Here is a 25,870-nt window from a genome sequence, read left to right as displayed (position 1 = left end):
TTCAATTGAGCCAGAAGTTTGTAAAAATTTGGTCAATTCTATGCCCAGAAGACTGCAAGCTGTAATTGACTCTAAAGGATACCCCACAAAATATTAAACCTCATATTGAGCATTTTTTGGTTGCTTCTTTTGCACTATTATGACAATATTGTTTAGTGTCCGATTATTTGTTTGTGCCTAAAATTCCGATTTATTTTGCTTTTGTTAAATTTGTTTTGTAAAAATGATTTATTCTCGTTGTTTTTTTTTGTATTATGAAAAATGAGAGATTGGAGAATACTCACCATAAAAATTGAATCATTGTTGTTCTTTTTTCTGGTTTTTTTCTTTCAATTAAAATAAACTTTTATATAAAAAACCACTGTCCGATTATGCGTTTGAGCCACCGTACATATCTTCACGAAATTCGGCATAGATTTTTGTAGAGGGCAACGCTATAATCTTCGAACAAATTTTTTAGATCGAATCCCTATAGCAGATATCTGTCTTACAAAATTATAATAAAGATTTCATAACAAATTGTTCCTTATTAAGCAACCCTAATCGAAGGATATTTATATTATATCAAATAACAGTTAGAAAGAATAAAAAAATGTTGTCCTTTGGATGAAAACCGTTGATCGGTTACGTTTTTAGATTTTGTTATACATTGCTACATATATTGAAATGCGTCTTGAAGGGTATTATAGGTCAGAGCAGCCGAAGCTTTGTCACAGTGCCGCTCAATATATATATGCCGTGTAGTATTGTCGTTTCAGTGAAAAAAGTTACAAACATACAGTTAAAGCAAATAAAAACGCTCTCTAAACGTACATAAATATATGAGCAAATGAAACTTTTTAATGCACGTTTTCAGGTTAGCGAATAAGCCGTAACTTAAAAGGCTTAAACTCATTAGCATGTACCATATATTTGGGCGCCCCATTCAACAATAATACCTGCATGTAAAATAACGGTGGTGATAACTTACGAAATTCTGCTGTAATGTATGTGCTTTGTCATCAATATAGTCGCCATTAATGATACAGTTAATAGATCCCGTTGAAGCAGCGAAATCGGAAATGTTACCGTATTTTGCGGTGGGTGCACTAATTATAATTGTACCGAGCTGATATTGTTGTAGCTTACTATTCTGTAGTAATTCAACAGTTTTGGGACTATTATTATCATTATTAATTGTTGCCGGGAATTCTTCCGCCGTACTTGTAATAAATATTTTATGCTCCTGTTGTGACTGTTGGCAACAGCTGACAACATCGATGTTTTGTTGAATGTCGAGCTCGTCAAGCAACAAATGCCTACCGGTGGCGTGATCGGCCTTAAGAGCGCTGCTAGAATTGCCGGGGCAAACTGTGTGTATTTCGTTAACTTGTTGTTGAGCACAATCACTATAATAGCTTCCAGTTTGTAGTTTTTGTAATTCTTTATATGATATGTTTATCGGGCTTTGTCGATTAAGCACAACCATAGGTTTTGTTTCCTGTGTAATTTTATTTTTATTTTTGCTTAACGGATGTTTTTGCAATTTCTGCGGTTGATGTTGATATTGATGATGCATTTGTCTAATTTTATGCTGTGCATTTTTTCTGTTCCTTATACGCTTCCTGTCGCATTTACGAGGATCAACACCCAGTTCCCAATAACCACCTTTACCTTTCTCAAATTTTGTACGGTCTACTTTACGAAAACAATGATGTAGCGATAAATTATGCCTTATGGAATTCTGAAATGCATTGTATTTATAAATTTATAATTATAATTAATTTAGATGTGAAGGAGAATATATATATTCATACGAGTATATATTACTCACATTCCATTTTTTTCTAACCCGAAAATAAGCAAATTTTGTTTCTATCCAAGAACATATTTGCTGCAATGTCACTCGTCCATTTTCCAACATTGCCATACCGATTATATGAGAGTAATTAAATGGCGGCTTTTCTGTTGTGTCCGTTTGATAGTTAATTGCCGATTTCTGATATTCTACAAATACTCTATAGAAAAGTAAGAAAACAAATTTGTGTTAGGAAGTCGTGTTTTTACCTAAAAATAAAACGGGCGGTGTAGAACTTTCCGTGTAAAACATCAAATGCGTTTTTTCAGAATTATGATTTTTGAACTGGTGACTCTTGCATACCGAAATCTGCTCTGTAGATTTCAATGAAATTTTTATATGTTTTTGAAAACAAGAAAAACTAGTGCCTGATCGAAGGATTTTTTTGAATACCGCTTTTTTATTAACAATTTACTGTAAGTTTTTTCGTAAATCGGGTAATTTAAAAAAGAAAATCAAAACCTCGATAGGGCACAACATTAATAAAATTTGTTCTCGGGTTTATTTTAAATGAAGCTGTAAGGATTAGTAATGGTCACCGCAAAGTTAAAACTAGATCGACACAAACAGCCATTACTTTTAAAATATTTTTTGTTTTTTAAGTTTTATCAAGTCAAGTAGAAACTTTTAATGATACTACGTGCTTATAAAACAAAATAATTTACAAATAATTTATTTAAAATCGTCTTTTTTAATATACACGTACACATTTGCTTTTTAATTTGGCAATTTTGTTTGCGCCTATGGTCTGTAAAACTGAATTGTATGTGGTAAATATTAAAAAAAAAGTATGATGAAAACCATAAATACAAAAAGACAGAAATTTGGCGAATATCACCTTTGGTATAAATAGCGTCTTAACGCTATCCGCAAATTGTTTTTGTATATATAATATGTGCGCCGTTTCAGCGGGAGTGTGCGCCCAAAAACACTTTCAAACTGTTTTCTCGCATTGATCAACTTTACACAACGCTGCGGTCAGCTTCCAATTTGCGTTGCTTGTGCGATTCCGTATGAAAATGTACGCATACAGTTTTGAAGCTTATTTCTTGCATTCATCAGCTTCGCGCCCTGCTCGACTTTCAACGTCTAACAAAAACTATAAGTGTCGTATTCTTTGGGATATTTAAGATTTGAAAAAATTTAATACTTTGTACGATTTTTGTCATTTTCACTATCGGGCTGCTATTTGTTTTGGATACCCAAGTTTACATACATATACCTTACTGGTTGACTATCCGAAAAGGAGTTCCCAGTTGTTTGATAAGATGCGAATTATTTAATGCGGGTGAAATTGAGTTTGCGATTTGAGTATCAACTTGTTTTTAGAACCAAAATAGTTATTTTTAGTTTCGAAGAATTAGAAAGCAAATATTTAAATCATACTTTAATAAATTCTGTATCAGATACCTCTTGTGATAGTAACAAAAATATATTATAAATACCTTTTAACTTTTTCCATAAATATTTCATAGCGCTCGATTGGGGTAGCTCGTTTTATTTGCACTTTTAATTGCTGCTGTTGAAAGTACATTCCTTTAAACGATTTTCTACATGTTTTTTCAATGGATTTACCAATACAATTTCGTTTAGTTATATTTTTATCAATATCGCTGCTTGAACTATGTTCTTTTTGTTGTTTATCAAATTCATTAAACAGTGTTCCATTGCTGTTTTCTGGCACAATATGATCATTATTGGAAACATAATTGGTTTTGTCGTTGGAATTGTCTTTATTTTTCAACATACTTATTTTATCATACGCATCTTTTTGTCCTCCACTAGCTTCGTGAGACCATTTTATGTTGTGTCGATTACTCATTTCATCGCCATTTAAATTTATCTCTTGCATGTCATTTGTCCAGCTAAAATTTTGATTTCGTAACTCCATTAACCAAGATAAGCTGGTAAGGTCACGTTCTTCATCAGATTCATTCATACTACTATTATTGATTAAGGCCATTATATTATATCAGCTTTTAAATTTATAGTATACAATTATCATATATATAAAAATGACCAATTTGTCCAATTTTTTTTATTCGTTGTGGTTCAAAGATGGTTTTTATGGCCAGAAAAAAGCGAATAATTGCCGGAGAACTCCTAAAAACAGCCCTTTTCTTTTTCCCCATATAATTGAATGAATGTTTGTTTGATAGTAACGCTAATGCTCGAGAACGGCTGAACTAATCTTGATGATAGTTTCAGAGGTTGTTCGCTGTGGTTTGGAGAAGGTTTAGAAATAAAAAAAACTGTATAATTTTTTGTGAGGAAAAGTCGGAAAATTTGAAAATTCCAGAAAGTAACTTCTTTTCATAATTTTTTTTTCAATTATTTTGTTTTGTTTGTCAATTATTTGAATTGGTCAAATTTGTCACTTGCTTTTTTTATTCCGGCTATTCAAAAAATAATAAAAAATTATTGAAAATTACTCAGTGAAAACGTTATGTGTGTTTCACACAAAGTGATCAATTACAGATTGAGATTTGTTACGAGTATGATGCCACGAAGAGGTCGCGCTAATATCGGTCGGCATTCGTTTTGCCATCAACATCCATTGGCAGCCCAAGGCATATGACCGAGTACTCCCAGGATGCGATGACATACATATGTACATGTGGAATTATGGATCGCGATCAATAAGTAAGCGATCGTCACGATGTCACACCCCGACTTTTCAAAAAACAGTTACATGTTTGATGGACTTTATCTTGAAGCAAAGTATAAGTGGTGCTGTTAGATGGTAGTGTACTCTGTTGAGTGGCAAAAAAAAGGTTTGCCGATGGTGGTTACACCAGATCGAATTGATGAAATCATTTCTGCGGAAGTTCCTGATCCAAATAAAGTCCCACTATTATACGAAGTGGCGAAAACCAATATGATTCATGCACCTTGCGGAAACCACAATCCATTTTCTGTTTGTATGTCTGACAATAAATGCACGAAACACGATTCACGTGCTTTTCTTTCGGAAACACAAACTGAAAATGATGGATATCCACTCTATCGGCGTCGCTCACCAGATAACAATGGCAGAACATTCAACATTTAATTTAGAAGAGAGAATATTAAAGTTGACAACAGATGGATCGTACTATATTCCACACTATTGTTTAATTCACATTCAAAACTCATATCAATGTTGAGTATTGCAGTTTGGTGTAATCGATAAAATACGTTTTTAAGTACGTCACTAAAGGAAGCAACATGGCGGTTATTGGTCTTGAACGCTATGGTCGATATGTGAACTGTAATAAAGGGCTTTGGGGGACATTTACTTTCGCAATTCATGAACGTTTTCCAACTGTTGTGCGTCTCGCAGTTCTCTATTCGGAAATACCTTGATACATGGAATGCATCGTCGAAGAAATAGTTGCACAGAAAGCAAGGCCAACCAGTAGATGGACATCTAGGTGTGTTCTCAACTAATGCATTCGGATGAATTTACACTATCCAACCGAAAAAACGCTTCTACCTTCGGTTGCTATTGATTAATGTACGCGGTTAAAATTCATTTGAGCCATTGCGTAGTATGAATGGTCCGATGTGGGCAACTTTTTGAGAAGGAAGTCAGAAATTACAATTGATGGAACATGATAGTCACTGCGATATGATAGTAGCGATAGCTACTTCGAATGCAAACGAAGTTCACACACCTTTCGAGATGATCATTTCGACATATCAGCCTTTAAATCCGCGTTAATTATGGGATACGAACCAAAATGACATTACCGAAGTCATTTTACATCGCATTCGATAAGAATTGAAATATAATTTAAATATTTTTAGATGGAGGTGAACAAATAAAGAACAATGTGGACAAATAGCGACGATGTTGTGTTAATAGATTTGTGGCGGGAACGAGCCGGAGACTTGCGACGTGCTAAACGTAATTTGCACATCTATGCCGACATATCTGTGCAAATGACGCACAAATTTACTGCAAAAGAAGTGTATGTTAAAATACGGAATCTTACACAAAAATATAGGTTAATATGTATCCACATAACATTGTTAACATTATTAACTTTTGCTAAATTACAGAGAGGAAAAGAAAAAAGTTGGACCCTCGGGGAGCAGCCCATCGCTGTGGAAACATTTTGATGCGGTCCATCAAATTATCGGACTGACAGCAGCCAATACTGTTGAAGTATACGATATAATTAACTGTGGTAAGCTGAGTTTTACATGTTTATTATTAAAATAATTTTTTCTTAAAACATATCGAATTAAACATCACTTTTGTTCCAGTCATCTATGGCTATAGGATCACCACAACCAATGTGGCCAGATCCAGAACCAATGTCGCCTGAAGCAGTGTGTACGCCAGTAATGACATTGACGAACTCGCCATCAATGTCCCCATTAGGTAGCTCGACATCAGCAGCGGGTGCATCTGCAAGTAAAAAGAGAAATTACATGGGCGAACTAATAACAGTGGCAAAAGAACAAAACGAATTGCTGAAGACAGTGGTGGAGGACGGGAAAATATTGACTGAGAGAGTTGTTACTGCAATCGAAGAACAAAGTAGTAATACAAAAGAGTTTATAGGTATTATGAAAAATATTTTAGAAAAAATGTAAATAATGTGATTATGATAAAAATGAATAATAATTTTAGAAAAAATCTGGTAATGATAAAAATGAATTTAAACTGAATATTAATTTTAGAAAAAATGTAATAATAAAATGGATTTAAGCTGAAAATTAATTTTGGAAAAAACATAATAATAAAATGGATTTACCGTGCGATTCAGTACTGTGATACTGCCTTAAGTCTCTAAATTTGAGATTTTAAGTTAGAGACAATTTTTGAGACTTGAGACGATTTTGCTATTCTGTAAGTGGCAGTCACAAAATCTATTACGTTTCGTTATTCAGAGATGTTTTTGCACTTGAATGAAAATAAATATGTCCAAAATAAATATTAAATTTTCTATAACATAGTAAAAAACATCATTATTAAAAAAATATCAAACCACCGGAAGTATCAACCTGAATTGACCCATTTCGAATTTTTAGCTAAGACGATGCAAAATGTCTTCGGCAATGTCATTTTTGTTTGTAGCCCATAATTAACGCGGATTCGAAGGCTGAAGCGAACTTCATTTGCATTCCAGTGATTAACATGTTTTAGCAATTGCAATTGCTGGCTTACTTCTCCAAAACTTGCACTTGTTGTTTGAAAATTCGTGCTGTGACATCGTGACCGCGATCCATAATTCCACACGTATGTCATCGCATCCTGGGAGTACTCGTTCATGTGTATTGAGCTGCTATACGTTGATGGCAAAAAGAACGCCGAGCAATATTAGCTCGATCTCTTTGTGGCATCGTAACAAATTTCTATCTGTAATTGATCACTTTGTGTGAAACACATATAACGCTTTCACTAAATAATTTTCAATATTTTTTTGAATAGCCGGAATAAAGATAGCAAATGACGAATTTTAACGATTCAAATATTTGGAAAATAAAGCAAAAAAAATTGATAATAATAAATCTTGTTTGAAAAAAAGTTACTTTTGGAATTGTTCAATTTTCCGAGTTTTTCCTCACAAAAAGCCTACAGTCTTTTTATTTCTAAGCCTTCCCCGATCCACAGCGAACAACCTCTGAAAATTTCATCAAGATAGGTTGAGCCGCTCTCGAGCATTAGCGTTACTAACAAACAAACATTCATTCGTTTGTATGGGAAAAAGAAAAGAGCTGTTTTTAAGGGGGCTTCCGGCAATTATTCGATTTTTTCTTGCCATAAAAACCATCTTTGAACCTCAACGAACAACTAGAAAAAAGAATTGGCCAAATTAGTCCAGGCGTTGTTGAGTTATGCGCTTAGCAAAACAATTTGCGATTTATTTTTATACTAGCTGACCCGGCAGCTTTATAAACAACATTTTTCGGTTTCTGTTCCGGTTTTCCAACTCGTGAACACGCTACAGCCGTGTGAGAAACATAGCATTTCCAAATTTATGCCTCACAGTATACGACTATCTTTAGGTCCTGTTGACTGTCATCTCAAATTCAATTTTCACTGGAAACGGAATACGTTTGAACTGAAATGGCAATTCGTTAGAACTCAAAGGAATTCGTAGGATCAAGCATTCTGTCTTCTTGTATTCGATAGGTGCGGCACAATCAGTCGGGTTCCATTACACACTTTCTGCGCATGAAGATTGCGAAACATAATAACGTCGGATCCTACTTTGAGACGCAAATGATGCGGTGGCATACCAAACCTGTCAAAGAATTTACGAATACCACTGGATAATTCACGGCGTCATCTTCATAGTCAAGACGATCGATCGATTTGTATGAGCGCAAGTCTCCCCGACTTTGAATCTTCCAGTTGAAGTCGACAACACCGGTATTTTTGGCAGCTAACATTGCGCGTGCACTTAAGGAATCGTAGTTACGATAATTTGGCCAATGTCCGAACATTTGTGATGAGTTCATCTTTCGTGAATTGATAAAGGGAAGATGGAATTGATATCGAACCACCAGAAGTATCAACCGAAATTGTACCATTTCCAATTTTTAGCGAAGACGATGTAAAATGTCTTTGGCAATGTCATTATTGTTCGTATCCCATAACACCGGTCAACAAAAAAAATATTTTTTTGGGGGTTTCTGTTCTCATGCTTGAATTCTAGACATTGAAAAACACTTAAATGTTAATCTTTGGTTCTTAAAGTTTGCTTTCGTTTGGCTGATCTACAACGATAAGTATATTTTAATTTATTTCATAAATCAAAGATGGCAACACTTTGATTAACCCGAAAGTAAACAGTATTATTATTTGTAAGAGGCACAGTAGTGAATGTTAACTTGTTTATTATAGCTGTAACAACAATATTAGTGTATTTCTCAGTTAAAGAATGGCATCAAGTCAGTGTAAAAATTATGTTGAATTATTCTGTTTTATTTGCGGTGAATTTATTAAAGTTAGAAGTAAAAAATTTGCTTTATAAACAAATTTGAAACTTTGCGAAGCTTATGAAGCCTATTTTAACCTAAAAGTCAGTAATCAAAATGAAAATTGGGTACCTCACTTCGCCTGCGTTAATTGTAAAAATACTTTAGAAGGTAAGAAAAAAAATCAAAAAATTGCTCTAATTTCTACGAAAGCATACTTTAACCGGAGAATTTTTTTTCCTTATTTTTGTCATAGGAGAAACTAAAATTTAACATGTAGATGTCAGACCCAAAAATCGTGTTGACCGGTGTAATAGACGCGGATTTGAAGGCATTTCCATTCCAGTGATTATCATTTTCCCGCAATTGTAATTGCTGGCTTGCTTCTCAAAAAGTTGCACACACCGTATCATTCATAGTACGCAATGACTCAAATGAAGTTGAACCGCGTACATTTATCAACAGCAACCGAAGGTAGAAAGAATCGTCGTTTTTCGGTTGGATTGGGTAAATTCGTCCTAATGCATTAGCTGATAACACACCTGGATGTCCACCTACTGGTTGGCCTTGCTTTCTGCGAATTATTTCTTCGACGATGCATTCTATGTATAATATCAAGGTATTTCCGAGTGCCCTCGCAAACGGATCACTGACGAAAGTTGAGCAAAAACTCATAAATGTTAATTGGGTTGAAATACACTCTTTGGCCATTCTCCAAATTAACTGCGATACGCACAACAGGTGGAAAACGTTCATGAATTGCAAAATTAAATATCCTTCAATGCGCTTTATTGCAGTTCACGTATCGACCGTATCGTTCAAGACCAATAACCGCAATGTTGCTTCCTTTGGTGACGTATTTACAAACGTATTTTATCGATTACACCAAACTGCAATACTCAAACTTTGATATGAGTTTAGAATGTGAATTAGACAATAATGGTGAATATAGTACGATCTATGTGTTGTCAACTTCGATATTCACTCTTCTAAATTGGATTTTGAATGTTTTGCCATTATCGTCTGGTGAGCAACGCCGATAGAGTGGATATCCATCATTTCTACTTTGTGTTTCCGAAAGAAAAGCACGTGGATTCATTTTCGTACATTTATTGTGAGACATACAAACCGAAGTGGGATTGTGGTGTCCGCAAGGTCCATGAACCTTATTCGTTTTTATCACTTCGTATAATACTGGATCTTTCTTTGCATCAGGAATTTCCGCATGATTGAATGATTTCATCAATTTGATCTGGTGTAACCACCATCCACAATCCAAAGAAGAATGTGTGCGTGCGCAAACCTTTCTTTTGCCACTCAACAGAGTACGTCTAGTATCTAACAGCACCATATATACATATGTACTTTGCTTCAAGATAAAGTCTATCGAAGCTGTTGCTTGAAAAGTCGTGCTGTGACAACGTGACGATCGCTTGCTTATTGACCGCGATCCATAATACCGCACGTATGCCATCGCATCCTGGGAGTACTCGGTCATGTGCCTTGGGCTGCTAATGTATGTTGATGCCAAAATGAACGCCGACTGATATTAGCGCGATCTCTTCTTGGCATCGTAACAAATTTCAATTTGAAATTGATCACTTTATGTGCAACACACATAACATTTTTACTGAATAATTTTCAAAAATTTTTGAAGCAAGCATGAAATTATGTGTTTTGAAATGAAAAAGAAAGTTGAATTTACGTTGTGTTAAAAATCATTTATTTTCGATTTTTCTAAATTTTTTTCAATGTAACGCAGTTTGATAAGCAACATTTTTTGGTTTCTATTCCGGTGCGTAAATGTACAGAGAAGATGGTTTTCCAACTCGGGGAAAAGGCCATGTATAATTGGCGCGCACCCATGCAATCCTAGTTACGATAATTTGGCCAATTTGGCATAAACATTCGTGATGAGTTCATATTTCGTTGAAGTGAATTGACAGAAGGGAGGTGGAATTGATATCAAACCACTGGAACCGAAATTTGCCTATTTCCAATTCTTAACGAATACGATGTAAAATGTCTTCGGCAATATACTTTTGTTCGTGTTCCATAATTGACGCGGATTTGAAGGCTGATATGTCGAAATGACCATCGCGAAAAGTGTACGCAATGACTCAAATCAAACTAAACGACGTACATTTATTAATAGCAACCGAAGGTATTAGCAATCGTAGTTTTTCGGGTGGATTATGTAAATTCGTCCTAAGGAATTAGTTGAGAACACACCTGGATGTCAATCTATTAGTTGGCCTTGCTTTCTGCGTACCTATTTCTACGGCGATGCATTCCATGCATAATATCAAGGCATTTCCAAATAGAGCAATGTTTTCACAAACGAATCACTGACGCAAGTTGAGAAAAAACTCGTCAATGTAAATTTTGTTGTTGGAAGTGTTTCCGCTGGCTGTACTGTATTCTCTGGGTTGATAAACACTCTTTAGCCATTCTCCAAATGAACTGCGAAACGCACAGCAGTCCGAAAAGTCGATTTCACCAAACTACAATATCAAACATTGGCATGAGTCTTGAATGTGAATTACACAATAGTGGCGAATATGGTACGATCCATATGTTGTCGACTTCGATATTCACTACTCTAAGTTGAACGGTAGATGTCCTGCCATTGTCGTCTGATGAGCTACGACGATAGAGTGGATATCCTTCATTTCCAGTTTGCGTTTCCGAAAGAAAAGCATGTGGATAGTGTTTCGTGCATTTATTTCAAGTGGGATTGTGGTGTCCGCAAGGTCCATGCACCATATTGGTTTTCATCACTTCGTAGAATAATGGATCTTTCTCTACATGAGGAATTTTCGCAGAAATGATTTCATCAATTTGATCACCAGCCACCATTCAAAGAAGAATGTGTGCGTGCGGCAAACCTCTTTTTTGCAACTCAACAGAGTACATCCAGCATCTGACTGCACCATACTTGTATATACATACGTCGCTTCAAGATAAAGTCCATCAAACATCGTAACTGTTGTTTGAAGAGTCGTGCTGTGACAACGTGATGATCGCTTGCTGATCGACAGCGATCCATAATTCCACACATATGTCATCGCATCCTGGGAGTCTCATGTAGTTCATGTGTCTTGGGCTGCCATACGTTGATGGCAAAAAGAACGCCGACCGATATTAGCGCGATGTCTTCGTTGCTTTGTAACAAATTTCAATCTGTAATTGACAACTTCCTTTGAAACACACATAAAGTTTTCACTGAATAATTTTCAAAAATTTTTTTTTTTAAATAGCCGGAATAAAAAAGCAAGCGACCGAAATTGAACGATTCAAATAATTTACAAATCAAAATATTGAAAAACAAAAGAAAAAAGAATTCATACAATCATATTCATACAAAAATCAAATTTTGGAAATTTCCAATTTTTGGACTTTTTCTTATGAAAAGTTTTTTTTATATTTCTGAACCTTTCAGATCCACAGCGAACAACTTCTGAAAATTTCATGAAGATTGGTTCCGCCGTTCTCGAGCGTTAGCGTTACTAACAAACAATCATTTTTACTTACATATGTATGTATGTATATACAAAATAAAACGTTTGTATGGGAAAAAGAAATGGGCTATTTTTAGGGGTTTTCCGGCAACTTTCGTATTTTTTTCTTACATAAGAACCTTCTCCTATTAATAACAAATACAACAAAAAAAATCAGCCAAATCGGTTTAGCCATTCACGTGTGATGCCGTGACAACGAAAACGGTTTCATTTTTATATATAAGATATAAGATATTAAATTCTATTTCCGTATTCCTTCACTTAAAAATATACCTGTTTAATCCAAAAAAATACTTTGCATTGCTCCCACAGACTATATAAAGTAAAAGAGCAATTTTTAAAGCAAACAACATACATATATAAAAAGCTGAAATCAACTCGTCAAAAGTGAGAAATCATATACGAAATGGACAAACACTAGTGGAAATATCATCTTATATATAAAAATGAAACGCCTTTTTTGTATGTCCGCGCATTACGCCCGAACGACAGCACGGAAAGACGTGAAAACTTGCAAGGGTGTTCCTTTAATCCTGGAGAAGGTGTTAGCGGCGGCTTTTGTGCAAAATAACTCAAGAACGGCTGAACCTATTTGGCTGAAAATTGGTAATGATATAAATATATATAATAATATTCATGTAATAATCATTTGAATATTTTAATACTTCAAAAAAAAGGAAAATAACATCACACAGTGGGAACAGTGGTTTTTGTTTACATACACATACATATATATGAATTATAGTGTTAGTGACAACCATGAGCGGGTAAAAAACCGGATAGTCAGGTAGTAAAGTGGGTAGCGTGAAGATCCTACCCACTTTTCCCTTCACACATCTCTGTTGCGCTCATTCAGCAGTCCTACTCTAATATCCCCAATCGACGTCTGATGCAGGGTTGCATTTTAAACAGCCGTACAGCCTTGCATTTTTTTATTCGTAATTTAAAAATTTCTTAAAATTTCAAAAAAACTTTTGAATTTTTAAATTATTAATTTTATTCTTTTTAATACATATTTACATAAAATAGTAATTTATTGTAATTAAATATCTTAACGCTAACATTTTGTAAATAAAAATATATTCAATTTAAAAAAATAATTTCATCTGAAAAAAGATAAATTAAGGAAAAGAATTATTAATAGCTGAAAATAAAGAGTGAAAAAAGATTATAAAAGACAAATACCTGAAAATAAAGGTGTGTCAAGCTTTTTTGATAGTTTCGAATCGCGATATAAAACCACGACTATATATATTAACAAAATATTTATTAATATAAATATATATAACACAACGAATAGAAAGTTACGTGGCTGGTGGTTTACCAGGTGAAATGCCCTTGCGTCTGCGAATATAAGAAACGAACTAGAAAATAATGCGTCTGCAGGTATCGAATATAAAAAGCGAACTAATAACTAAGATGCTAAGCTTAGGCAAAGCTAAGCTTAATTGTTCTCACATGTATGTATGCATAAGCATATTAAAGGATAAAGAGAAATGAGGAATTAGAATAACAAGTAATGCTGTGGTGGATATGCAAAATTAGAGTGACCACAAAACAATTAATATTAAATATTAATTATTTACAATGTTTTCTTACCACAGTTGGTGGAATATATGTGTGCGTATTAGTTTAGTTAACTTAAGTATAAATAAAAACTTAAGATTAATGCTACTCATTATTGGTAGTTCCATAGTTAAAGGAGCAGCTCCGAACATCCTCCACCCGTTGAAAGGTCTAACTTTCAAAAGAATCTTTGACAGGTAAAACGCACAATTTGATGATAGCTCGACGCATCATGCCGGTAGACGTACGAAGAACGGCTACTCTTGCAACCCTGTCTGTCCCAGTGACAAGTTCTGTAACTCGAGCCAAGGGCCATTTAAGAGTTGCTGAATTTTCGTCTTTGTTGCATACGATGTCATTGACTTCAATGTTTGGGTGGGGTTGACGCCACTCGTTGTTGTAGAATACTAAGATATTCTTCACTCCACCGCTTCCAAAATATCTGTTGTACTATATGTAGGTAACCTGCTGCCAGCGATCTTAACGATTGCAGTTTAGGTGCGTGAGGTTCGGCTCAGGAATAGCGATAAGAGGACCACCAATAAGAAAATTCCCGGGCGTCAGTACATCAAGATCTTCTAGATTTCCTGAAAGTGGCAGAAGAGGTTTTGAATTAATTATTGCTGAGATTTGACATACTAAGGTGCGTAATACTTCAAAACCAAGAAGTAATGAACCAACGGAGCAATAGAAATGCTTTTTTGCCATTTTTACTGCTGCCTCCCACAGACCGCGAGGGCCGCGATGCATGGATGCGTTCCTTAGGAAAGTCAGCCATGATGTGCTCAACGAGGCGTGGTTTCGATCTCCAACATATGATACATTTTCGTAGAACACTGGCAATAGTTTTCCTGCCACCTATAGGCCAAATTGAATACGAATGGAGGCAAGTAGAGACTGAGGACCTGCGTGGTTATACTTTCGATGAAAATGAGTGATTATTGACGACGTTAATGGGTGATCCTTTGGTAAAATCATTGGATGACGTGCTTCAGAGACTAATGTTGAGTTCTTTAAACGACCTCCAACTCGTATAATTTCAAAATCATCCAAAAATGGCGATAACGAAGCGATTTTACTTGTTGTGTGTACAAAGTTGTTCTTCTTCAGGGCGACGATTTCTGACCACAACTGCGCTCTTTGGACTAGACGCATGAGCAATTGAGTCCCATGATAGATATCTGTAGTTGTGAGCTGTGATCTTTTCGATTTCTTAAATTTGTATATATGTATATCCAAAGATATGCTGCATTGTTCCGAACGAGTTGATATATTTGAACGAAAAAGTTATGTCGGGTCTATCAGATGAGATATGCAAATCCTTTTGGCGTTTTCTGGTAGTTATGTGAGGTGCGCATGGTTGTGGTAACGAAGATTCGACGTTTTCCAAACATTTTGGACCATACGTCCAAAGCCTTGACCTTAGGAGCTCCTTTGATAGGATGTCAGCTGGATTCATGGAAGTGGGAACGTAACGTCACTGCATGCCTTCAGTTAGTTGTTGTATAGCACAAATCCGATTGGCAACACTTTGAGGGTTCCTCCCGTAGCCACGAGAGAACCACTGATGAATCGGACCAGCAGTAATAAGAACAATCAAATATATTCATTTTTTTTTAATTCAGATAATAATTGCGCTAGTAACGCGGCCGCACAAAGCTCTAATTTGGGCACTGTCAGCTTTTAAGGGGAGCGACACGAGCCTTGGAGCACAACAAGTGGACTTTAATGTCATTATCCTTAATTGAGCGAACGTAAACACAAGCGCCATATGCTTCCAGGCTGGCATCACAAAATGCATATATTTGAAGATCAACAAAATCGTTACAAAATGCTAACCATGCAGTGCATATGGAAAGTGGTAAACTTTCATCCCAATCGAGCTTGTCTCTCCACATCCTTTGCAAGAGTATTTTAGCTCTAATAAGTGTAGGACCAATCAGACCTAATGGGTCGTAGAAACGTGCTATGGTAGACAATACGGAACGGTTGGAACATTTCTCCGATGTTTGCTGAGGTTTATATTTAAACAAAAAGACGTCCTTCGATGGATTTCAAACAAGTCTGAGAGTTTTGACAATATCGCTGGATTCATCGAAACTAAGAAGGCTTTCTCTATCAGCAACAGGACTTTCGCTGAGAATATCTGAGCATAGTCCGTTATGTAACCGTGTCTAACTTGTATAAATTAATTCAAAACGCCTATTTTGTTTTTATTGACTTTATTAAGAGTATTCGAGTGGAGCGCGTCCAGCTCGAAGAGCACCAAACATTATACTGAAAATTATTCTAATTATAAACTACCCTCAAGCTACCTGCTGCTGTTGCTGCCGCCGCTGCTGCGTAGCAGTTGTGGTGTTGCGAGCTGGTATTTGCAGGCGTGAGAACGAATATGTGCTGATGGTATTTGCAGATGTGAGAACGTATAATTGCTGACTCAGTCCACGCGCAACTTTTTGATGCAACTTAAAACTTGTTATTTCCGTTCATGATTCTGAGTGCGCTACTTGTTGCTGACTCAGGCCACGCGCAATATTTTGGGGCTCCTTCAATTACATTCTTGCGTCGCGTGATAACTTATACACGTAATTCTTCTTCTGGGGAATATCACCATAGTATGCACTGAAGCATATTATCTGGAGGTGTTATGCGAACACATTGATACATCTTGCAAATATCCCCAGTGAGTGGAATTGGAAAGGTACGAAAACAAACGAGAATGTTGAAAAGTTTGGGCTGAATGGTAGGACCGGTCATAAGTATGTCATTTAGTGATAACCCTGAAGAACCGTCAAAAACAACTCACAATTTCGTTGACGTTCTATCATTCTTGATAAGGCAATGATGAGGTAGAATGTAACTGCACTTAGAAATCATTCCATGCTATATTTCGCCTTTAAATTAGGATTTCTACTAAGTTTGCGTTCATTATTCTCGAATTTGCTTGTAGCAGCTAAATATGAATCACCAAGTGAATCTGTGTAAGCTGCACTTAATGGGCAAATGGACCGAATACTCGCCCGATGATTAACGTGAATAATTATTTTTGAAATGCTCCTCACACTCGAGGTCTTCTTTTGAAGTTTTGGTTATTGGTTCATGAACATGTTCAATTTCCCAAAAGCGGCGAACTAATTTGTCTAACTGGATATCGTTATCAATTCCACTAGATGTCCTTTGGCTTACATTAAATGTCGATAGTTGAAGGGTTTGCTGCCAACCACCAGATAGAACCCATCCCAGTCGAGTTTTTTGAAGAATGGGTAACCTAGGTGCCAAGTTTATCTGCCCCACACAAATGAGTTCGAAGAAAAGTTCTGCTCCGATGAGCATATCGATGCGTTGTGGTACATTGAAAGCAGGATCGCCTAGTTGGATATTCGAAGGAACATTCCAATCATCGGTCATGACTGACATGATTATCAGTAATCGTTTGAGCGACAAGAGTAGTAATTTTTGTTGAGTAATCTGAAGTCCGCGACTTTAGTACAAGATTGACTGAGTATCCATCTGTTGGAAAAATTGCATCCCCAATTCCGGAAACCGAAGCGAAGGATTTAGATTTAGGCAGTTGAAGTTGGTTTGCGAAGCGACTTGTGACGAAGTGAATCTGTGAGCCAGAGTCCAAAAGTGAGCGACAAGGTACGAAAGTTTCGGCACGATTCTTTACTAAAACATTTGCAGTAGGTAAAAGCACAACATCAGATGGAGATCGGGAAGCAGAGATGTCAGTTTGCGTTGGCAGCGTTGCAGTCATGGCATTAGGTTGGACAGAGTTCGATATTAATGGTAAATCGTTATGATGGTAAACGATTAAAATGTAAAAGCGTGTGATGCTTTGAATGTGTTTGCTTGTGTTTGCAATGCATGCTCCACATTCTCGAGGGTACGACATCGATGTTCTAAAAATGCAGCTAATGATTCCCACGATATTAACTCGTTTATTGACCAACTTTCTTCCCATTTTGATTGAGGTAATTTGTCCAACTTGTGAGCTAAAAATTGTACCACTATGCAGTCCGCTATTTGCTCTTTGGAACCAAGTGACTGCAACGCACATATATGCGAGTTGACCTTGTCTCACATCGCTCGCAGCTTGCCGACAGCACCATCTGCCTTGTTCATCCCGAAAATCTCCCTGATATGTGCCTCAAAAATAAGACGTTTATTATCAAATCGTTTAATGAGGAGATCTAATGCGATTTTATAATTAGCCTCATTTATATCCAAAGATCGTATGGTGTCAAGAGCAGCACCACTCAAGCAGTCCACATCACTTAGGTCGCTGTCCTTATCGATGACTGATGTGAACATCGAATAGAAATTTGTCCACTCTATATAGGATCCACTGAATTTAGGCAACGTTAATTGAGGCAAATGAGAACGATTAGTATTCACTATAATAGGCTGGAATTCATTGCTGTTCATTTTGAATGTGGAATAATGTTGAGAAGCGCTACGCTTTCCCATTTCACGTTGTAGAGTAGACTTCAACTGAACCAAATTCGTATTAAATTTGATAAGTGAATCACTTCACAATCCAATAGATTCAAAATCATGCTCCTTCAAACTTGTGTGTGCACACCGCTCCGATTCCATATCAGCACTTATGCATTCAAGGCGCTTATACATGGCGTGTGTCCTCAACTTCAAAAATGTCACCCTACCCATTGGTGAATGCTGACTTACAGAGGGTTTCAAGACCGGAGCATACTCTTGTAGAACCCAAAAGGTGATCTAGCCACCGATGCTCAGAGCATACTTAAATTATGGAAGGAACACTTCTCCAGCCTGCTGAATGGCAGTGAACACACAACACCAGGAGAAGGCGAACCCGATACCCCAATCTATGACGATGGAGCAGACGTTCCATTGCCCGACCATGAAGAAGTTCGAATAGCAATTGCCCGCCTGAAAAACAACAAAGCGGCAGGGGCCGATGGATTGCCGGCCGAGCTATTCAAACACGGTGGCGAAGAGCTGATAAGGTGCATGCATTAGCTTCTTTGCAAAATATGGTCGGACGAAAGTATGCCCCACGATTGGAATTTAAGTGTGCTATGCCCAATCCATAAAAAAGGAGACCCCACAATCTGCGCCAACTACCGTGGGATTAGCTTCCTCAACGTCGCATATAAGGTTCTGTCGAGCGTATTGTGTGAAAGATTAAAGCCCACCGTCAACAAACTGATTGGACCTTATCAGTGTGGCTTTAGACCTGGTAAATCAACAACCGACCAGATATTCACCATGCGCCAAATCTTGGAAAGGTCCGGCGAAGGAAGAATCGACACACACCACCTCTTCGTCGATTTCAAAGCTGCTTTCGACAGCACGAAAAGGAGCTGCCTTTATGCCGCGATGTCTGAATTTGGTATCCCCGCAAAACTAATACGGGTGTGTAAACTGACGTTGAGCAGCACGAAAAGCTCCGTCAGGATCGGGAAGGACCTCTCCGAGCCGTTCGATACCGATCGAGGTTTCAGACAAGGCGACTCCCTATCGTGCGACTTCTTCAATCTGCTGCTGGAGTAAAGAAGAAGAAGAAGAGTACCACCGATTGATTGGTTTAACAGCATATCCAAAAAATTTAACCAATTAAAAACTGAACGAGGTTAGGTGATCAGCGCGGTAACGTATAGCGGATAACCGTACTGAACCGTTGAAAGAACTAGCGGAACCCGATAAACTGTGCTTACGGTATTAAGCCGTAACACTTTTTTGAATAAAAACAAATAGAAATTGTAATTCTTAATTTTTCTAAATTTGTTTCATCAAAATCGGACAAGTGGTTCACGAAAAAACATCAAGATAAGGAAAAAATTTAAAAGGTCATAAAAAAACTGACACATACGAACGCCAAACCCTTTGATGGTTTTACTATACTGACCTAGTACCATCACCCTGACTTGGATTTTCTCACCCTCCAGATTAGCTGTTGTACTGTGATTGCTAGTTCCATAGTTAAAGGAGCTGCTCCGAACAAAAGGCGTGGAAAAAGATTGTAAAAGACAAGTACCTGAAAAAAGATTGAAACAAAATAAAGGTTATTAATGCCTGAAAATAAATATAAATTACATTGAATTTGTTATATCTAAAAGAAAAAGAAAGATTAATTGTATAAAATGATAATAATATCTGAAAGAAAAGATTAATACTATCTGAAAAAATTAAAATATATTAAATACAAATACAATTTACTCTGAAAGCAAAGATTAATTAAATAAATAGTGATAAAATCTGAAAAGAAAGAATATTAAATAAAAATAATAATAACATCTGAAAGAAAAGATAAATATAATTTAATCATTTAAAATATAAAACAAACATTTGTTTTAACATATGAGTATTATATTGGATTGTGCAGGCGGTCTGAAACGCATAAAATACATACTTATGTACATATGTAATTATTTTTGCGTATTACATGTGTATATTGGACTGCGCAATCCAATTTCAAACAACACACACTTTTTTCACATACTTACTTAACAATTGAAATTTGCTGCTTCTGATGATATTGCTGCTGCTGCTATTTCCAATTCATTCTGATTTCCTATGCTATAAAAACAAATGAAGTAATTATTTTCAAATTATTTTAAAAAAATCACATAAAATTCACTTTCAAAATCACAAATCAAGAAATGAAAGAAACTTTTTTCATCGCATGTAGGTAAGCAGAAAATAACCCGAAAATATGCGTTGGTGTTAGTGCATAGAGAAAAAAATGTGTAGCTGTATTGAAATATTTGACACAAGAGGGTAGCCGTGGTTGGCAGGGTTGTAACTGAACTGTTATTCACTATAACAAGAAGCATATGTATGTGTAACGGTATACGATGCAGATGCAGAGACTCTGAAGGTGTTGTTACATTATAAACAGTGCACTCGCGGTAACGTGAACTAATTAAAACCAAGGGAGTTCACGTTAGTGAAAATGTTCACGTTAGCGATTGTCGAATTTGAAGATGCAAAATAACTTCAAATTGCTAAATTCAGGATTTTACACATTTAAATGTAAAAGTATTTTATTATTGCCATCAGTATGTTCATGGGTATGAACATACATATTAAATTGCGAATAAAATTTGACATTAGATTTATTCATTAAAAAAATCCGTTATCTTTTTCTGCTGCTTTTCCCTTTCTAATAGCTGAAATACTGCTTTCTCCCTTAAGCGTCTAAGTACACTCATGTCGCTTTGATCAACCATTGCATCTCCAGCCCATTGCAATGCCTTGTTAAAGATTTCAACTGCCTCACTGGCGGCAATTTTCTTTATGGGGTCTTCGGCAATACAATCATCATCGTCACTTTCTTCAATTTCATGGATTTCGGTGGTATCATCAACACAAGGGTCATCGTTCCACTCTCGAACCATTGGCAATGTAAACTCAACCTAAAAAAGAAAAAAGTAATAATGATATCAAAGTGTGTCGTAAAACTTCTACCTGAGGACTCAAGTCCTGAAGGAGATCAACTGACATTCGCATTAAAGAGTTTATTTCTGCACTCCATTTGTCTTTCAGGATACTTAATGGAATGTTATATTCAGGGTCCTCCTCGTTTCCCATTAAACTTAAAATGTTTTTCCAACAATTGGCAAGAGTTTCTGTGCTGACCCGATCCCACGCGACAGATAAAAGGGTAACAGCATCGAAGTTTTTTGCTGCTATTGAAGCCAACAAACTGTTTCTGTAATATAACTTCGTTATTTTAATCGCATTTTGATCCTGCATATTGTTGACTTAGCGACATTATATTTTTTTGCTAAGTTAGTCACACTTGTTCCTTTTTTCAGACTGTCTAAAATGTCTGCTTTTTCTTTTAATTGCAAACACTTCGATTTTTTAGAACTCATTCCGATTGATTGACTCCGCGAAAGAAAAAATCTTCAACTGATGTAAGTCGTTGTCATATGGTAAAAATTTGCGCAAATTTTTCAATATTAGGGGATTCCCCGAACCTAAAAAATAAAATTTAATGTATTGAGTGTTGTCCGTATGTTAATAAAAAGTGTAGTGAACAAAAATTTTGTTCACGTTACTGAGCTTTCTAAGTAAGTTGGTTCACGTTACAGAGTAGTCAATGTAAAAAAAAAGCGTGTTCACGTTAGCCGTTGTTCATGTTAGACGGTGTTCACGTCACCGCGAGTGCACTGTATATGTATTTATGTATATACTATATATATATATATACTATATGCGAAGTCAATACAAAATGTTGATTACCAATTTAACTATTCCATTATAATGTTATCACGATAAAAGATATCCTTAACAACAAGAAGCGAGCGGATATAGGATATCCAAATGCAACACAATGAGATAATCCAACAAGAAACAAGTTCATATATGAACAATTATAATTTTACTAAAACTGAATTATAAGAAAAAATACATAAAACAATTAACGTTAATTATATATGCACACACATATAGCCCGAAATATATTAATATTGAATTAATAACGTTAAAACACTAATTATCTTCTTTAAACGGAATCGGCCCCTTACGTTGACATGCCAAGATAATACCAATAAATCAAGCAACAATGAAGTTATTGGAATAATATTTTGCACAAGTAGTGACCTTTAATCCGTAGTCGGCATTTCCTTGCTAAGTTCAAACTAACTAAATACGTACGCTTATAGTCTTTCCCCACAGGAGATATTTGATTAATTAACCGGTCTTTGGTCTATTAAAACGCTGATTTAGATCGATTTACAATACAGAATAGAAAAATTATTTTACTACATTAATTCTTAATCGAAATGAAATTGTACTGTCAATTTGGCTGTGTTTAACTCTGCCTCTCTGTGCTTAATTCTGAGTGCATTGATAAAATAGCAATCAGCTGGTTTTTCAATTATAAACCTAATGTACTAAATTAATTGTGCGAAAAGGCTATTTTTTGGTTTCCACTTCACAGAAAATTATACATACAGTTAGCAAAAATACAACTTGTACACCATTCAAAGTAAAGTAATTTTCTTATTTAATTAGATCTGGTCTTAATTAATATTGACATTTTATATTAGCAATAAGAGGGATTTTTGTCTACTTTTAAATGTGTGTATAAGAGTCTGCTTTTGACCGATTTTTTAAAAGTTACTTTTGAAAATATATTAGGTGGCAAAATTGCTATGCCAAAAAAAAGTTGTACACTTGTTAGTTTGTGACAGAAAAATATCTCGTTATAAATTTGCTGCACAAAAACAATGTATTTTGCATTATAAGTAGTAAATCTATAAATTGCGACAATTCATTCTGTTTTTGCGTTCGAATAATAGTAAAAGATACGGCAGAAAAACAAATACCAAAAGATTTAAAGGAAACGATTATAAAACTGTGGAAAGAGAAAATGTGTGAAATCGGAAAAATAGTGAATAAACCGCATACTACTGTGCATTATGTTGTCAAAACATTCCAAAAGAATGGATCTGTGGAAAGACCTAGTGGAGATGGTCGTCTAAAAAACTGAATACACCTCAAATTTAACGGAAAGTTTTAAATTATGTAAAAAAATACCCAAAAATTTCCGGCATCAAAATCGCAAATGATCTGAAAAATGCAGAAATAGTTGACGTCACTCCACAGACAGTAAGAAACTTCCTCCATTCCCAGGATTTGAAGGCGTATGCAGTTCGGAAGAAGCCTCTCCTCTCTAAAGCAAATATTAAAAAACGCTTAGTGTACGCAAACGAGTACTTACACAAGGATAATTCGTTTTGGGAAAATGTAATTTTCACGGATGAATCTAAATTCAATATATTTGGAAGTGATGGACGCAAATCTGTATGGAGAAAGGAGGGACAGGCACTAAATCCTCGTAACATTACACATACGGTTAAGCACGGTGGGGAAAATATTATGATTTGGGGCTGTATGAGTGCTAATGTCGTAGGTAATCTTGTTTTCATTGAGGGTACAATGAATAAAATGGATTATTTAAATGTTCTAAAAAATAATTTGCCACAATCCGCTCAAAAAATGGGCTTAGAGGATGGATTTGTATTTATGCAAGACAATGACCCAAAGCACTCAGCTGTCATGGTAAGGGAATGGTTGCTTTATAACACCAAAAAAGTGTTACCTCATCCTCCCCAGAGCCCAAATTTAAATCCGACTGAGCATTTGTGGGCTTACATAAAAACGAAATTAAAAGATTACCACATATCTGGCAAAGAAACCTTAAAAAACGCTCTTAAGGATATATGGAGTTCTATTGCTCAAGTAAACTATCGAAGGTTGAATGATATAACAATGGAATGGTATTCACTACCCAGAATCAATAACATGCTGGACTGTTATCAGTACAAAATCGGCAAGTGGAGGTAAATGAAGGAGTCAATGACTTAAGGCGGCTTTTAGCGTGGGAAATGGTCTATGGCAATTAAACGTAATGTCCCTTGGATTATTCAAGGGTTCTGCTACATTCAATGTCACCGTGCTGGGTAAAAGCTTTGATAACTATCTTCAAAGCTCGGAAGAAGGAAGTATTCTCTTATCAAAAAGGAAGAAAGCCACTAAGGACATAAAAAATCAACGGAGGATATTTGCATGTCTAATGAAAAGATGGAGGCAGTAAAAGATTGCCCCATTCATAAAAATTTACATGAATTGAGGAGTTTTCTTGCACTGTGTACTTATTCTCAACGCTTCGTTCCAAATTTTGCCCTCGTAGACAGTAACGTCTATGAACTCACGAAGCAGAGAGCAGAGTTTTTAAATGAAATTATGATCTAAAGAATTGATTAAGTATTGCACCAATGTTAGCATACGTAATCTAAGGATCAGCGTTGTTAGTGGGAATGCAGTAGGAGGCGTTCTGAGACAAGTCATTGATGGGTATGAGATAGTGGTTACATATTACAGCCAGACAGTAAGGAGAGAGAGAAATTATTATGTAACTCGGAGGAAACTGCTGGCGTTGACGAAATGCTCGTGTTGGGACATATCATGCAATACTAAAATGGAATCTATGATTCAGGAACCCAGAAGGACAGTTGGTACGGTAGATTGATATACTCAAAACGCAGCGCAAGACAAAGAGGACATTATAGATGTCCGATTAATGAGAATAACATCAGACTGAGATCCCGAGGAACTACTTAATTGTCAGCAAGAAGATGAAGGGAAGATGAGCAATCGTCCAACAAGATAAGAACAGCTGCTTAGAGCCCAGTCAGAAAGTCATATTGGAATATGGAATCAGTTCTAATTCACGAGTTGAGCCAGAAACTGGGTATCTGGAAAACTCTTACAACAACATTACATCCGCAATCCGATGACACTGTAGAACAATTCAATCGAACTTTTGAAGAAAATGTATAAACAAATATAAAAAAGATTGGGATAGCCACATATAATTCCTCCCTATGGAGACTGAATGTATATGAAACAGCTGGCCACACTTCAGCAAGGGTAACAGGTGCGGGATGGTCTAGATACCGAGAGTTGAAAAGGGAAGCGAGACGCATTTGCAGAAAGAAAAAGAAAGAGGCCGAAATGCGTGAGTACGAAGAGCTTGATAAGCTGGCCGACAGGGGTAATGCTCGAAAATTCTACGAAAAGATGCGGCGACTTACAGAAGGTCTTAAGACCGGAGCATACTCTTGTAGAACCCCCAAGGTGATCTAGCCACCGATGCCCAGAGCATACTTAAATTATGGAGGGAACACTTCTCCAGCCTGCTGAATGGCAGTGAACGCACACCGCCAGGAGAGGGCGAACCCGATTCCCCAGTCGATGACAATGGAGCAGACGTTCCATTACCCGATCATGAAAAAGTTCGAATAGCAATTGCCTGCCTGAAGAACAATAAAGCGGCAGGGGGCGATTGATTGCCGGCCGAGATATTCAAACACGGCGGCGAAAAACTGATGAGGAGCATTCATCAGCCTCTTTGTAAAATATAGTCGGACGAAAGCATGCCCAACCATTGGAATTTAAGTGTGCCATGCCCAATTCATAAAAACGGAGACCCCACAATCTGCGCCAACTGCCGTGGGATAGCCTCCTCAATATC

The 25,870-nt window shown here is 36.3% G+C and overlaps 3 protein-coding genes and 1 long non-coding RNA gene across 5 annotated transcripts; 1 reads left to right on the top strand and 3 right to left on the bottom strand.

Moving 5' to 3' along the window:
* Positions 1-879: 879 nt before the first annotated feature.
* LOC125779299 (uncharacterized) lies at positions 880-4,077 on the bottom strand. The gene is made up of 3 exons (XM_049460566.1): positions 3,283-4,077; positions 1,814-1,997; positions 880-1,723 (listed from the first exon to the last, which is right to left on the bottom strand). Exons 1-3 carry the CDS (start codon positions 3,798-3,800, stop codon positions 926-928), a joined length of 1,500 nt encoding a protein of 499 aa, XP_049316523.1. The 5' UTR covers positions 3,801-4,077; the 3' UTR covers positions 880-925.
* Positions 4,078-4,091: 14 nt separating this feature from the next.
* LOC125779700 (uncharacterized) lies at positions 4,092-6,422 on the top strand. Its single transcript, XM_049460973.1, has 3 exons — positions 4,092-5,826; positions 5,882-5,987; positions 6,089-6,422. Exons 1-3 carry the CDS (start codon positions 5,651-5,653, stop codon positions 6,419-6,421), a joined length of 615 nt encoding a protein of 204 aa, XP_049316930.1. The 5' UTR covers positions 4,092-5,650; the 3' UTR covers position 6,422.
* Positions 6,423-13,353: 6,931 nt separating this feature from the next.
* On the bottom strand, positions 13,354-22,761 carry LOC125779614 (uncharacterized). The gene is made up of 4 exons (XR_007423402.1): positions 22,486-22,761; positions 20,328-20,400; positions 19,730-19,858; positions 13,354-14,426 (listed from the first exon to the last, which is right to left on the bottom strand). It is a non-coding gene; the product is annotated as an uncharacterized LOC125779614 (long non-coding RNA).
* Positions 20,834-22,211, bottom strand: LOC125779499 (uncharacterized). 2 transcript variants are annotated; one of them, XM_049460857.1, is made up of 2 exons: positions 21,292-22,211; positions 20,834-21,239 (listed from the first exon to the last, which is right to left on the bottom strand). In XM_049460857.1, exons 1-2 carry the CDS (start codon positions 21,577-21,579, stop codon positions 20,940-20,942), a joined length of 588 nt encoding a protein of 195 aa, XP_049316814.1. In that variant the 5' UTR covers positions 21,580-22,211; the 3' UTR covers positions 20,834-20,939. The 2 variants fall into 2 exon arrangements, with proteins under 2 accessions (XP_049316814.1, XP_049316815.1); XM_049460858.1 differs by having other exon boundaries at positions 21,326-21,464.
* Positions 22,762-25,870: the final 3,109 nt, after the last annotated feature.

Source organism: Bactrocera dorsalis, chromosome 6 (genome assembly GCF_023373825.1).
Source record: "Bactrocera dorsalis isolate Fly_Bdor chromosome 6, ASM2337382v1, whole genome shotgun sequence".
Classification (NCBI taxonomy): Eukaryota; Metazoa; Arthropoda; class Insecta; order Diptera; family Tephritidae; genus Bactrocera; species Bactrocera dorsalis.
The sequence above is the reverse complement of the archived record's forward strand: the minus strand, read 5'-3'. Positions and strand labels throughout refer to the sequence as shown.